The 15,478-nt window shown below is 36.9% G+C and overlaps 1 protein-coding gene across 12 annotated transcripts in view; it reads right to left on the bottom strand.

The window, feature by feature from the left end:
- The window catches only part of ABCC9 (ATP binding cassette subfamily C member 9), a 152,885-nt gene that overhangs the window by 89,177 nt on the left and 48,230 nt on the right, over positions 1-15,478 (bottom strand). For all 12 annotated transcript variants that reach the window (XM_072798735.1, XM_072798728.1, XM_072798738.1 and 9 more), the window contains 2 exons: positions 7,091-7,199; positions 2,361-2,468 (listed from right to left, as the gene is read on the bottom strand). In XM_072798735.1, coding sequence (XP_072654836.1) covers positions 2,361-2,468; positions 7,091-7,199 — 217 coding nt within the window. The remainder of the gene's footprint in view (positions 1-2,360; positions 2,469-7,090; positions 7,200-15,478) is intronic.

Here is a 15,478-nt window from a genome sequence, read left to right as displayed (position 1 = left end):
TAGCACCCACAGTTTTTTAAAGGGGGAGGGAATAAGCTGGCAAGTCACAAAAGGGGAAACCAAAACCCACATGGCCAAGGTATACATGAAAAGATCCACAACCTCATTAGGAATCAGAAAAGTGCAAATAAAAACCACAAAATACAATTGCACCTCCTCACATTATACACTTTGGCAAAATACTGGAAGCACTGGTGAAAATGCGGAGCAACTGGAACTCTCAACCTCTGTTGGTGGAAGTGTAAACTGGCACAACTGCCTTGGGAAACAGTTCTCCATGAACTTGGAAAGTTGATGATCCACAGACCCTGTGACTTGGCAATTATTCACAATAGCCCCAGATTGAAAAATAATCAAAAGCCCATCAAGAGTAGACCAGACAAAGAAATTTCGGCACATTCATACATTGAAATGCTACACAGCAATGAGGATGAAGGCAGTGTGGCTTCACGTGACAATCTGGAATGAACTATACATACGTAATGAGCAAAAGAAGCAAATGCACACACACACACACACACATATTTAAACTTCAAACAACTCAAATATGTTTTAAGGGAAGAAAGCATAGCAGGGGTCAAGAGGAAATGATGACTATAAAAGTCAGGGTGGCAACTGGTTCTTGGAGAGCTATGAGAGAGAACAGAAAATATGCGTGTTGGGAAGGCCTTCAGAAGGAACTAGTGAAAAAAAAAAAGAAGGAACCAGTGATTTTTTTTTCTTGCTGGTTGCACAGGGGTTCACTTTTTCATTAACTGGTGCATATACATTTTATGTACTTCTCTGGAGGCATGTTCTATTTCACAATAAAAAGAAAGATTTAAAAAAGACAAATGAGTTATTACCAACTTGAAAATTTCCACCACAAATAAAAACTTAAAAACTTGATGGTGGGCGTGACACTGTGCTCAATTGCTAAGTGCCCATTGCTAAGCAGTTTTGTGGGATTTTTGGGGGGTTTTTTTGTTTTGTTTTTTTTTTTGTTTTTGGCGGAGTTTTTTTTGGTGCATGAAAGGTCAACTTTAGAAAAACAAATGATAGCTCCATTTTTTTTTTTACATTCAAAATAAAAACAAATTTAGTAAGGCACATGGAAAAGATGTATTTTTAGACTCTTACTATATTGAATAGAAAATGTCAATAAAGAAACTGATCCTGTTTCTTTAGTCATGCATATATTACTTATTACCTGGGCATAAAAATAAGAAGCACAGAGGGCCCTTCCTAGTCTTTTGTCTCGTACTTTGTCATAGCCTAGTCCTCACACCCTACCCACACATTGTTAAGGAACTACTAGAACTATTTTTTTTTTCAATGATGCCCAGGTCTCTCTCTCTTCGTCCACCCACTCCGTCGCTCTCTCTATATATATTTTTTCTTTTCATTCACAGGTGACATATATTAGCTTTGAAATAACCATACTAAAATGGCATCCCCACCACAAGCTGGGCAAACCACAGCTCAGAGAGGCAAAGTAATTTGCCCAAAAGTCACATATCAAATCGATGGTAGAGGTTGGGCTAGCATTTGCTTATCCCATCCAATAACACAACATTTGTTCCAACTGCTAAGTGCCTATCATAAGACAAGAACTGTGTCAAGCAGTACAGACAGAGATTTAAATGTAGCCCTCGGCAATATTCTACTCTGAGAGATGAGGCTCCCTCACTCTCTGACGGGCCTAGGCAGCACAGGGAGTTGGACAAGCCCAGCAGGCAACACACTTTTCTAAAAGGGCTAATTTCCAGGACTCTGGCCACACCAATGTCCAAAAGCCCTTGACTGCTCAAGGCATCTGTTCCTGCATAGCACTGACCCCTCTTTGGACCCACGATCAATCGTCAGCTGGTTATCCCCTGGTGGCCTGTTCTACCTAAGCACACTTGCCTTGGGAGAGCACAAAAAGCTGTTTGAAATGAGATCAAAGGCACTCCTGGGAAGCGAGGGGAACGCGTGCAACACTGGCCTAAGCATCCCTTGGTCAAAGACAACTACTACCTAATTTATTTCCTTAAAACCTGGATTTATAATATCAGTGTTCTCTATAAATCAATTTGCTGGGTAGAGGAACATAAGAGTATGAACGGAAATACGCTGGAGACTAGCTGCTAACGCAGATTCAGAAGAAAGTCTCATACTCCAGTTATTAAAGCAGAGCTGCTGGAGCAAGAAACGTGGTCGGGAGGCCACGCAGAACTGGCAATTAAACTCATCGGAACACTTTTGGAAATGCTATGAGGACTGGTGAACACTGTAAGGAGACTCTAAAGACTCAATTTTAGGACACTTTTACAGAACTTTACCATAAAAGAGTAACATAAATGTTTCTATTCAGGCAACAATCCAGGAAGTAAAATAACCTTTATTGCAATGTCCTCTGTCTCTATGGGACGTAGACGCCGTGTTGATTGCTCATAGCTGTCCAGGTGATATCTTCCAGGCTGCTTCCTGTTTATAGTTTTCGGCTGCTGCATTCCAAATGGAAAAAAACACAAGTTGAAACTTTATATTTAAAAAAAAAAAAGGACATTTTACTGAACATTAACTCATATTGCTACTTCTCCTTTTGAATTCCAAGAAAAAGAAAGAAGTAAAGTGAATGTGATATTTTAATTCTTTCAATGGCCTCTCCAAAAAAAAAGGGCAAACAATAACAAAAAGCATTAAGCTATCGTTTTAAACCTAATTCACAAGGTTTTTCATAAAAATGAAAATACAAAGATGTGATACTTGCAACAGATGGAATTTAAAGTGCGAGTCCCAAACTGGGTTTTGGATACTCCTTCTCCAGCTCTACAGATGAATACACTCAGGCAGTAAAATACTGCATGTGTCAAAAGGCAAGCAGACGGACTCAGGTGAAACTAGAATCTACTTGTGAGGCCATCTGGGCTTGTAAATGCTCCAACAGTACATTTTTGATCACCCTTTGAATCATGAGGATTTTGAATCTCATACACTCATAATTCACATCGAGCTACATACACATCACCCAAGCATCCACTGCGGAGTGAAAAAAAAAAGGCATAATTATCTCAGATTTTTTTGGCCCAAATATGTTTGTATATTGTTTCATAAGTATATAAACATTATATAATGCTGATGTAAGTAAGTATAATAGAATGATCCAGTCTTTCTCAAATGTTATAGCATTGTTCCTGGTCAAAGGACTAAAGCATTCATTATAAAGAGGATGCCAGCTGAGGTTAGACAGTTTTCCCATCTTAAAAGGAACTTAGAAATAGAAAGAAAAGAAATAGAAATTTGTTATTATCTAAATTTAACTTCAATGTCATGTAGATAGAGACAAATGACTAAAGAGAAGGTAGAAAATTCAGCTCTGGAAACCTCTAACTTAGAAAAACTTATAAGCTCAAAATTTGTGCCAGGAGTCTAGTGAACACGTATTTCAACAAAAATAATTATCTATCTTACTAAATACCTTAAAAGTTTTATGAAGGCTAAATAATAATATACTTTAAAACTGTTAAATTACCTATAAAAGCAAAGTATTCTAGAATTGTGAAACTTTCTTTTTTGGCCTGGAATTGCAGGTTTAGCTTTTTGAAAAATCCACTGAATTCTACTATGGGAATTAGAGATGTCCTCAAATAATGCGTAACTTAATCCAAACAAGATACTGGCTTTTCCAATTTCCATCAACTGTCATATCAACAGAACATCAAATGATCAAATAGTACATTGCTAGGCTACGTGCAAATAAATACAGATTAAAAAGGTACTGAGAAAAACTAACAGTGCTTCTGTCACGTAGAAAATACCAAATTCATTCTAACTTAAAAAAAATAGATTGTTCTTGAAATTTTATTTTAGTTCTGTTATTCTTTTCACAATCTCACAGATGACCCCGGAAGTATGTTGCGTGAGATGTAAAAAGCCAGTATCTTTCTCAGGAGACAGGTCTATGCCTTTACGTAAATCGACTTCTTCTAGAGTCTTTAGTTCTATAGTAGTATTGCCCCAGAGGTCCAAAAGGAATGACGTCATGTTCTTCACAAAACTAAGGAGAGGGTGGGAGGAGGAGATGTGTTGACAGAGATTTGAGTCGGAGTTCCACAGATGTAATTTGAAGAGACTTTGGCTCTAGAATGTCACTAATTCTCCATGGAGATTCTACAGCCAAAACCACTTAACTCTAAGCTTTTACAGAATACATAGCATCTTAAGCTCTCAAGAAGAAGTTTCCATTAGTGTTATTTTCAAACACACAGCTTTTTTCACTCCATTTTAAAAAGTTTGTCGTTTGTGGTTTGGCCCATCAGCAGTGATGAATGACCCTGAAAGACATCAGAAGTCCAGTCTGGTTTCAATAACCCTGAAGATATTGAATACATTTGAAGGGGATTCTTTTTTCCTTCCAAAAACCTTTTCTCAGTTCAATTTTTCTTCTATCCCTCATCTCATACAAAAAGTTATTTAAATTTCCCTAACTCCATAAACTTGACCTCCTACATCCTCATTCATGAGGTCATCCACTCTGCTCATCCCCACATCTCTGAAAGATGATCTAATAAGTTCTTTGGTAATCTCCTATAATCCAAAGGATGACAACAGTGGTTCTAAGCAACTTGACTTTCCTGCTGCCTCAAAGTGTAGACACTCTATAATGTGTTCTGTCTTGCTGTCTATGTCCACACAATAGCAAACAAGCATTCTGAGGCATGGTTACCCCAGTGTATACAGGACTAGGTGGTAGTTCATTCTCAGACAAAATCACACTTGCTCAATAAAATAACAGAGAGTAAAGTAAAACTCCAGAAAAGCAGTAGAAGACAGCAAGTCTAAATATAGATGAGTGCTCATCTCAACTATTTTTAGCAGTTTTAAACATGATGTAAAGAAAAATTTAATATAGATTGACTTTCTGGTAAAAAGACTTTCCAAGCCTCAATTAATTCCAGCCAGAAGATTGCATGTGTAATTTTGTTTGGTTACAAAAATAGTAAATATATTCATATTTTTGTCTAATAGTAACATGAATCACTAATATCAATTTTAACATGACTCATTTTAGAATAACATCTTTCTATTTTATTGTTATGAAATGTACATATTAATTTTAAAGACTTTCTTCAGAATTTTTCAGACACATCTTTCAAGAAAGTGATGTGAACCAGTCTCATTGATTTAAATATCTAATGGCTAATGACTCTTACAATTTACATCTCCAATGCTGACTTCTCTTAGATGTCAATGAATATCTCAAAATTATCATGTGCAGATAATCCTCTTGATCCCACCTCAACACCAATCTACTCACTTCTCAGCCTCCCTATCCATCCTATCAGGTCTTTATCAACTCAACCTTAAAAAAAAATACGCTGAATTTGATCACTTTCTCACAATGTCCACTGCAACTGCCACAAAAAAAACCCTAATTCTAACCATCATCATTTCTTGCCTATGTTATTGTAATAATTTTCTTACAGATCTATCTGTTCTACTCTTGTTCCCACTGATTACTGGCAACCCAGTAGACAAAGTGATCTTTTAAATCACTGATACATATTTTAATTCACTGATCTTTTATTTTTTCAAAAGATTTTATTCATCCATTTGAGAGAGACAGAAAGAATAGAGGACAGAGAGAGCATGAGCAGGGCGGGGAGGGGTAAAGGGAGAGGGAGAAGCAGACTTCCCACTAAGCAGGAAGCCCAACTCGAGGTTCAATCCAGGCCCCAGGATCACAACCTGAGGCAAAGGCAGAGGCTCAACCGACTGAGCCACCCATATGCCCCAATCACTGACCTTTTAAAACCTTTATATATATATATATATATATATATATATATATATATAACCTTTATATATATTAATATATATTAAATATATATTTATATAAGTAAACCATAAATATATAAAAACCATAAATATATATATATAAACCATTTATATATATAAAGGTTTTTATATATATATATTATATATATGTATGTATACATATATATCAGGGTTTAAAGCCCTCCTATGGTTTTCTATTGCATGTGAATACAATCCAGACCCTCCATCCTTGTTCTTATCTTATCTCTCCATTTCTCACCAGGCTTCAACCAAAGTGTCTCTCTGTTCCTTGAACACACCAAATTCATTCCCACCTCAAAGTCTTTGCATCAACTGGCTCTCTGCCTGAAATGTTTTCTTCCCCAGATCTTTGCTAAATATACCAAGCAAGTATGTACTCTTCATTCAGGTCTCAGCCCAAATGACAGCTCTTCAGAGGGGGCCTTTCTGAGAAATGATCACCTGGCTTCCAGCATCTCAGTCACTCTCTCAGACCCTATATTATTTTTTTCCCAAAGTTAAATTATCTCACTTTTTAAACTTTTTTATCATCTGACTTCTTCCTTTAAGAAAGCTAACTGTGACAAAAGGAGCTTATTTTCCTTCTTTATAGCTATGTCTCTAAGGTACAGGGTAGCCAATAAGTCTAGAAACATAGGCAAATATATGGTACATGTCATATTACACATAAGACCAAGTAATATTGAACATGTTTCCAGGCTGTATGTAGATACTGAGTAAATATTTATGTAATGGATGAATAAATTGGTTCAGGAGTTAACAAGACTCGGGTTTTAATTCTGGCTCTGCTGCTTACTAATTTTGACTTTATTCAAGCCACACAATACAGAAACTCAATATTCAGTTGGAAGATAAAGATAAGGTAATACTAAGTGAGTCAAAAGATGTAATGCTTTAAAAGCACTTTTTAAACTAAAAAGTATAATATAGCTAAAAAGTATTGAAAGAATATGATGTGGGAATTATTAAGCTTTTATTTAGTAGTATTTTTATATAAAGTTTGGGGAAGACAATCTTTTAATTATTTTTTCAATTGAACATGTGCTCAAAGAATTGGGATAATTCTTTGATGATTTCTAATGACAAGCCTTATACATTTGTTGATAAATTTTAGACTATTGAAGTTTGTTGTAGAAACAGGTGGCAATTTTTCTTGATATAGGTTAAAAGTAAAGCTTATAATTTCTTCTAATGGCCCTCATATAAAATCATCCAATTTTGGGACTGTTGCCTAATCACAGCTTCAATAATAAGAAAAAGCACTTACCACTCCAGTGTGTTTCTTACAGGACTCAAAAGGAAGAGAACCTTCACCAGTTCGCCAGCTATCCTCACCAATCTCATCACTCAAGAGAAACTCATTTAACTTTTGTACACTGAAAAAACCAGCCAAACAAACACAAAAAAAGGGGTTAAAAATAAAACCACCAACAATGAAGCTCTACCAAAATAAACAAGCATTTCCCTCACTCATTACCATGTTGAGCAAGCCACCTCCAAGTGGCCTTCCTTTCTGAAGACCAACTGGGAATTCAGCTTCAGTTCGGAGTAACAAGCATCCTAACTAAATTGCCCAAAAATTATGGGCTCCCAGGACCTGGGACCTTCAGTTCTAAAAGTAGAAAAGTCTCATGAAAACCAGAAACAATTTGTCACCCTTTGAATGCAGCCAAATTTTTTTTGCACTTATTTTTTTTAACAGATATGTTTCTTGTCAAAGACAGAGTTGAGGAACTTAAAACAGAATGGTCTAAAATAATAATGCCAATTATTCTAATTTTACAAACAAGGGGAAACAAGTTATAGAGAACCTAATAGCCTGCTTAAAATCATTTAGCATATAGAGGCTTCTGGGTGGTTCAGTGGTTGAGCGTCTGCCTTTGGCTCAAGGCGTGATCCCGGGGTTCTGGGATAGAGTCCCGCTAGGGAGCCTGCTTTTCCCTCTGCCTATGTTTCTGCCTCTCTCTGTGTCTCTCATGAATAAATAAATAAAATCTCTCTCTAAAAAAAAAAAAAGAAAAGTCAAACTTAAAAAAAAAGCATTTAGCATATAACACAGATCTGGGGCCCATGACCATTCTGTTATCTTGCTTAAGCACTATACACTACACATATTTTCTGAACCTAGAAAGAAGACAGGCCTCTGCTCAGTGTTGGCCAAGGACCAATAGCATCAGCATCTCTAAGAGCTTACCAGAGACTCTCAGGCCCCACCCAAAAGCTACTAAATCAAAATACTGATTTTCACAAGATCCAGAAATGCTTCATAAGCACATCACAGTTTGAGAAGCCCGGCTCTAGAACAGTGGTTTACAAACATTCTTTATTATGGTCTCCTTGGGCAGGGTACAAGACTCCTTGTTCTAACTACGCCTCCCCTTCTTACTTTTTCAAGCTAGTGTTATAGAATCAGGAGCAAAAAGAAAGAACCAAAGAAACAACAACATGATTTGAAAACATGCTCCTATAAATAAAATAATATGCTAAAGAAAGTTCTGCGAAGTTGTAAAAGAAATGCTCCTTTTAGTGTGCTAGGATGCTGAAAGTGAACAAACTAATTTGGCATATGCAGTATCAACCACAGGGGAAATATTGCCTTTGGTAGGAAACTGGAAAATAAAGATTTGAAACAAAAAAATTATTATATTTTTTCACTTGAGCTTGCAGTCAAGTTAAGTGCTTCCAAATAGGTCTGCAAAGCTTGTTGTCTCTGTGTATATGTATGTGGCAGACTAATAAAATAGAGAAAAGTAAATTTAACTGTCTTTTGCCTACCATCTTTAAGGCCGGTGGCCTCACATGCCATAGAAACTGCTTCTTTTCACTGGAAACATAAAGGTGAATAAATTCTTCACGGCATTATTATACATAATGCTAATAAGCCAGGCACAATAAAATAAAATAAATCCCTACAAATAGTGTCTGATTCTACCTATATGAGGTACCTAGAATAGTCAAATTCATAAAAATTTGAAAGTCATTGGTGGTTTCCAGGGGCTGGGAGAAGAGGCAAGTATTGTTACTGTTTCATGAAAACAGATTCTAATTTGGGGAGATGAAGAAGTTCCAGAATGGATTGTGGTGATGGCTGCAAAGCAATGTGTACGTACTTAACGTGACCAAACTATACACATAAAATGGTTTAAATGGTAAATTTTATGTTATGTATATTTTACTATTTAAAAAAGAATTTCAGATACCTCAACAAAAACAAAAAGATGAGCTTCAGTTTGTGTACTCTTTTTGAGTCTTGGTCAGCAAATATTGGCCATATGAATTGGAAAGCCAGTATTAGAAATGCCTTATGAAATGCGAGTTTATTTCTCTTAAATGACAGTTATCTCTTCTTTGCTTTGTAAATTGAGGTATAATTGACATGTATTTGTTTCAGGTGTACAACATAATGATTCAATATTTGTATAAATTGCAATCTGATTGGCACAATAAGTCTAGTTAACATTGTCGTCATACATAGCTACCGTTTTTTTCTTGTGTTAAGAATGTATAAGATCTACCTCAAAAGTAGTAGTAAAAGATCTTTTTTACCTTTATAAATTTTAGTTGTCATTCTGTTCTTATTATTTTGAAGAGTGGATTTTAAGGAGCACAGCTTTGCCGTTCCAAAAAATACCTTTTAAACAATCTCATACTAGGTCTTTGCACACAAAGGGAAATCCAGGGGTCAGACTCATTTGCCCTTGTAACTCTATGTCTAGCTGCTCCTGGCACATATTACTCAATGAATGTTTGCTGAATAAATCAAAGAAGGAATAAACCAATGACTCAGACATTTAAGTAAAGTCAGTTGATTCAATTCTCCATTTCACTTTTCTAGTACACACACAAATCTTACTGAAGCTTTTATGGAATTAATGAGTCCCATTCTTACTAAGCATCAGGAAGTAACGGTCTCTGAGTGTAACTGGGGCATAGAGAGAACTTTCTTTCCTCTCTATAACATTCCACTCTGGAACTCTCTAATTACAAGAAATATCGGAGGACCCTAAGATGAAGACTTCTCTGAACCTCCTCCTCCTTTCCCCTCCCCTGTCCTCATCATTCTAGGCTTTCTGACTGAGGGTCCCTGGAACTGCTATCTTGTCATTTTTGATACCTCCATCTCTCCCATTACACAATGAATTCCTTAAGAGCAAAGATTTTCATCTTCAGAATCTAGCCCAATGCCAAAAATACAACATAGTAATTTCTCAAGAAATGTCTGGTGAATGAATAAATGGGTAATACAAAAAGCATTTCCTATGCATATGAGGTCCTTTCAGAAATCACTGAGGCAAAGCAATTATGGAAAATGCATGAATCCTGACCAAGGGTGAAGTAATTTCTACCATGCTGCCAGGGTTATATATTTAAAATCCAAATCTGTTTATGCAGCATTCCTCTCCTTAAAATAACAAATGGCACCCCTTTGCCTCCGGCATCCTTAGCATCATTTCCAGACTGCTCAGGATTTTACTCTCTAGCTTCATCCTCTTCCACTTTCCACATCAGAACCTGTCACCAATTACACTCAACTACGTTGAGTCCCCTAAAAATACCAAGATCTCTCACCTACTTACTCATTCCCCCCACCCCGAAAACATTGCTCTCTCAGCTTGAACATGTTTTCCCTTTTTCTTCAACTGAGTCCTACCATTTCTTAAGATCTTATGAAGGAGCCACTAAGTCTTTTAAATCTTCACTGACCAGACTGTCTGCCTTCTCACTCGGTGAACTTCAGTGACCCTCATAGATGGGCCCTGGCATTCTGTGTAGAGCTTAAATAGCATAACACACCATATTGTACTTAGTTTCCCTTCCTGGTCTCGCCAACTAGATTGTAGGTTCCCTGCATACTTCACTCTATCTTTCATCTCTGCAATTCCTAATACCTAGTAATGTACCTAAAGTATTAACAAGTGCATGCAGACCCACAGAAGATATCTCTCTGAAGCACAGAAGGTAGATTAATAAAATGGAGGTACAATAATAAAATGGAAATTGGTAAAGTACCTAAAACATTTAGGCAATGTGCTAGGCACTGTTCTATACTATCTCATTTAATTGTCTCAATCGCCATAAGCAGGGACTACTGTGCTCACTTAAGTGAAGAACCCAAGCTATAGAGACACAAAATGAAGTGCTTGAGGTTGAACAATGAGTACTCTGTGGCGGTACTAGGATTTGACAGCAGGTGCATTGAATACCAACTCCTAAGCCTGCCTCCACCATACTTCTAGGTCAGTATTTTACCAATTTCTCATGTGTTTAAATAATTCATACCAGTATTTAAGGTTTTAGCTACACACGTTATTTTTTCACCTTTCAAGTTTCACTTTGGGTATTTAGATAAAGTTTGAGTACCTTGGACAGGTGCTATTACATTAATCAGGAATAAGTGACTTTGTTGCTGGCAATTATGTTCTTTTCTTGTAGGAACTATAACATCTTTGTAATCAGGGACCAGGCTGAAGTATGCAGGCTCTATGATAAATATCAGTAACAATTTATTTGATCAAAGGTAACTGTAGTGGACTAGCCAAGCATACATTCCTTTGGGAGGTACATGAGAAAAGGATACAAAGTTATTTTCCAATAAAGCAAGGGATTGGTTTTACACATTTTTCTCTTGGCAAGTAATATCTTTGGACATAGATATTGTATTATACATCAAATCCCAGCAACCTTAGCTGAAATTATTTATAAAGGACACAGCATATCAAATTATATTCTCCTCCAGAAAAGCAAAAATGCATAAATTATTTCCTTCCAAATAAAGCGAAGTGGAAAAGGGAGGCAAGCATCCCCCCAAAATCACTCTTTTTTAAGAATTTTAATATTTTACAAACTAGTGACTTTTCCTGCTTTTCTTCATTTCGTGACTCTGTTTTTGCGAATATAGACTAGAATACAATATCATAAAGTGTCCAGAAAACTCAACCAGAGTAGGGTGTGAGGTTGTAAAGAGAAAACCTGAATTGTATCTGCCCCCTTCTTCTATTTTATTACTTTTTCATGAGGTCCTGCCCATTGAGCACCCTGAAGACCACTTTGGCTAGCAAACTAAACATTTTTAAAAGAACGTAGAGAATTTTCACATAGGAAAGAATTTTACACAGCACGGAATTTTACTACAGTAGAGGAGTTTGTAAGTTCTTCCAGGTATGTATAACATAGGTTTGGGAGTATGTTGCACCGCCTTCTAACCCACCAAATCTCTGATGCATTGGAGAGTGAGGCAAAGAATTTATACTTCCACGGTCCTGAAGAAAAGGTTTCAAAATCAGCTCACCAAAGTCTCCGATTATAAACAGGCTGCTCAGCTTGTCATGGGCCAATTGGCATCAAAGACTGGTCACGGGTTCCCAGGCACAGAAAAGAATGCCAAACCCAGTCAATACTGGGAAAAAGCTCATTTGGGTTCCCAGAACCAGCACACAGTGGGAGAAAGGCCTGGCTCCTCTGTTGATTGGCCATCTCTGTAGGACCCACAAATCAACTACTGAGACTCATTTTAGAGAAGTAAGTTTTTATAAGCTAATTGTATTAGGCATATGGCTTGGGAAATCTGGAACTGAGCCCTGAAAACAGACTGGTCTTTATCAAACTGGCAAACGCCTTTCCCTGGGACATAAGGAAGAAGGAGTGCTATGCATAAATATACAGTGAATACTGCCCACTCTCAATTTTACCGGCATTTACTGCAGCAGGAGTGTATACTATGGAGTGGGAGGGCACTCCTAGGTTTTTTGGTGTTTTTTTTTATTTTTCCCCCCCAAATAAACTCTTTAAGTCCTTTTGATGCTTGGTAACCTCCTGATTTCAGAGAAGTTACCTGTTATAACTTAACAACTTTTTTATCCCCTCTTGTGGTACAAAGTCAAATTCCAATTAAAAATGAAACCATGGAAGATACAGCTATTAAATGGAGAAAATGAAACTAAGGACCAAAATAGCAAACTTTGGCCATTCATCAATTTTATTGTTTGAAATAGCTTCCCTTCCAGAGCACTGCCTAATTTGGAAATGGTGCTACGAAAATCAGTCAGTGTTCTGTACAACTGTTTCAGAGGCAAAACGGCACTGAAATAATTTTATGATACTATTGTGACCCATCAGAACTTCAGTTTATAATAAGACAATGCATGTGCATCTTACTGTCATCTGGGTTTGAACCATCATTAAACCAATATAAATTACTCTCCCGAACTGAAGATTCTGGTATTTTAACTGCCACATACTAGCTTTCTTTGTAATATGTCACCATTGGGAAAATTGTCTCATTTTAAAAGACTTTACAAGAAAAAAAAATCAATTAGTTTAAAAAAAAAAAGCCTTTACAAGAAATGGGAAATATTGCTATCAGTGGCAATGCCAGGCTTCATATACTTAAGGCCTCTGTTTTCCAATTTTCCTTAGTATTGTTAACATCTTGACATTTCTTTCAAAGGCCAAGTGTGATAATGACTGTTTATGAAACATGCTGAGATCTTATGAAGTTTATCAGATCTTCTACCATAAGCAAAATACTACTTGAAGACTTCCTTGTTTATAACCAAGTATCAGACACAGTAGACTGTGGTGTGTACAGCATTATATAATATAGTATAACCAAGTTTGGTAGCCTACTTATTTATATAGCACAAGAAAATGGTGGGAAAATGGTCATTATTATATATCTATTTTTATTATTGTGCATTGTAGGAAACTAAGTTTGAGACAAAGTATACACTGGTTTAAAAAAATGAGAGAAGCATATTTAAAATGAGCAAAGTGTGGAGGGGTTTTGCACAGCCTTTCCAATTAGAAGAAACCATGAGACTTACTTAGGTTTTTTCCAGATTAAATTAAAATTAAAACAGTGAAAATTTGTTGATGGGAACACTGTCCATCACTGTAACTGCAAATATAAATGGACACAATTTTACTGGAAGATACTATGGCCATTTTCACTTTAAAGATCTTAAAAATGGCGGTGCCTGTTGGCTCAGTCAGTTAAGTGTCCAACTTTTGGTTTTGGCTCAGGCTGTGATCTTGCCATCATGGGATTGAGCTCTGCATACAGCTCTGTGCTCAGTGCAGAGTCTGTTTCAGATTCTCTCTCCCTCTCCTTCCTGCTTACTTTCTCTCTCTCTCAAATAAATAAGAAATTTTTAAACATCTTACAAATGTCTACACTTTTTGACCTACCACTCATGAAAAGCAACACAGCAATATTCATTAAGGACCTTAAAAATGTGCATACTGTTCACACCACTGAACACCAAAAACCCCCAAATAATCTAATTACAAATAGGAAGAAGACATGAATAGACATTTCACCAAAGAGGACCTACAGATGGCTAACAAACACATGAAAAGATGCTCAACATCATTCATCATCAAGGAAATGCAAATCAAAACTATAATGCAATATCACCTCACACTATCAAAATGGCTAAAATCAAAAACACAAGAAACAACAAGCATTGGCAAGGAAGTGGAGAAAAAGGAATCTTTATACATGGCTAGTGGGAATGCAATCTGATGTAGCAACTGTGGAAGACAGTATGGAGGTTCCCCCAAAAAATTAAAAATAGAACTACCCTACAATCCAGTAATACCACTACTGGGTATTTATGCATAGAATGCAAAAACACTTATTCAAAAGGATATATGAGCCCCTATGTTTACTGCGGCATTATTTACAATAACAAAATGATGGAAACAGCCCAAGTATTCAACAATAGATGAATGGATTAAAAATATGTGCCATATATATGTATATACATATATAAACATATATACATATACACACAATAGAGTAGTACTCAGTCACAGAAAAGAATGAAATCTTGCCATCTGCAACAACATGGTTGGAGCTAGAGAATATAATGCTAAATGAAATAAGTCAGTCAGAGAAAGATGAATCCTATATAATTTCATTCATATGTGGAATTTGAGAAACAAAACAAATGAACAAAGGGAAAAAAAGAGACAAACCAAGAGACAGACTCTTAAATATAGAGAACAAGGGGCAAGATGGCAGAAGAGTAGGGGTCCTCAACTCACCTGGTTCCACCAACTTACCTAGATAACTTTCAAAACATACTGAACACCTATGAATTTGAACTGAGATTTAAAGAGAGAACAGCTGGAATGCTACAGAGAGAAAAGTTTTCACTTCTAACAAGGTAGGAAGGTGAAAAAAAAAAAGAATAAAGTGGGGGAGGGGAACCATGAGAAGCCAGGCTAAAGCAGAGTCAAGAAAGCCTCTGGGGCAAGAAAGCCCAGCCTTGGAGAAGCAGGAACTTTAAAAATCTGTGCTGGAGTTTTCCCTGATGGAAAAATGCTTAGCAGGGAAATTGGGCAGAATCATAAGAGAGGCAGTGAAGCCTCAAGATTCCTGGAGTCATTATAAGAGAAGGGGCGCCTGGGGGAAAGCTCACCACAAACTGTGCTAAAGAGCTGGAGCACCACAGCCCTCCGGGGTATTTGGGAGAAGCCAGTTGGTTAGGCGGACCAGCTCCTTTTGGGAGAGGTAGTTCCCGGGAGCACGGGTCCAGCAGCACAGGGCCCCAGATTCCAGGGTGCCCAAGTGGACAAAGCTGGTGATCCTGTGTTCCCCCTGGGACAGGCAGAAGAGGGGAGCACACAGGAAAGCAAGAACACACCTATA

This window comes from Canis lupus, chromosome 25 (assembly GCF_048164855.1).
Source record: "Canis lupus baileyi chromosome 25, mCanLup2.hap1, whole genome shotgun sequence".
Lineage (NCBI taxonomy): Eukaryota > Metazoa > Chordata > Mammalia > Carnivora > Canidae > Canis > Canis lupus.
This window is presented reverse-complemented; position numbering and strand designations above follow the sequence as displayed.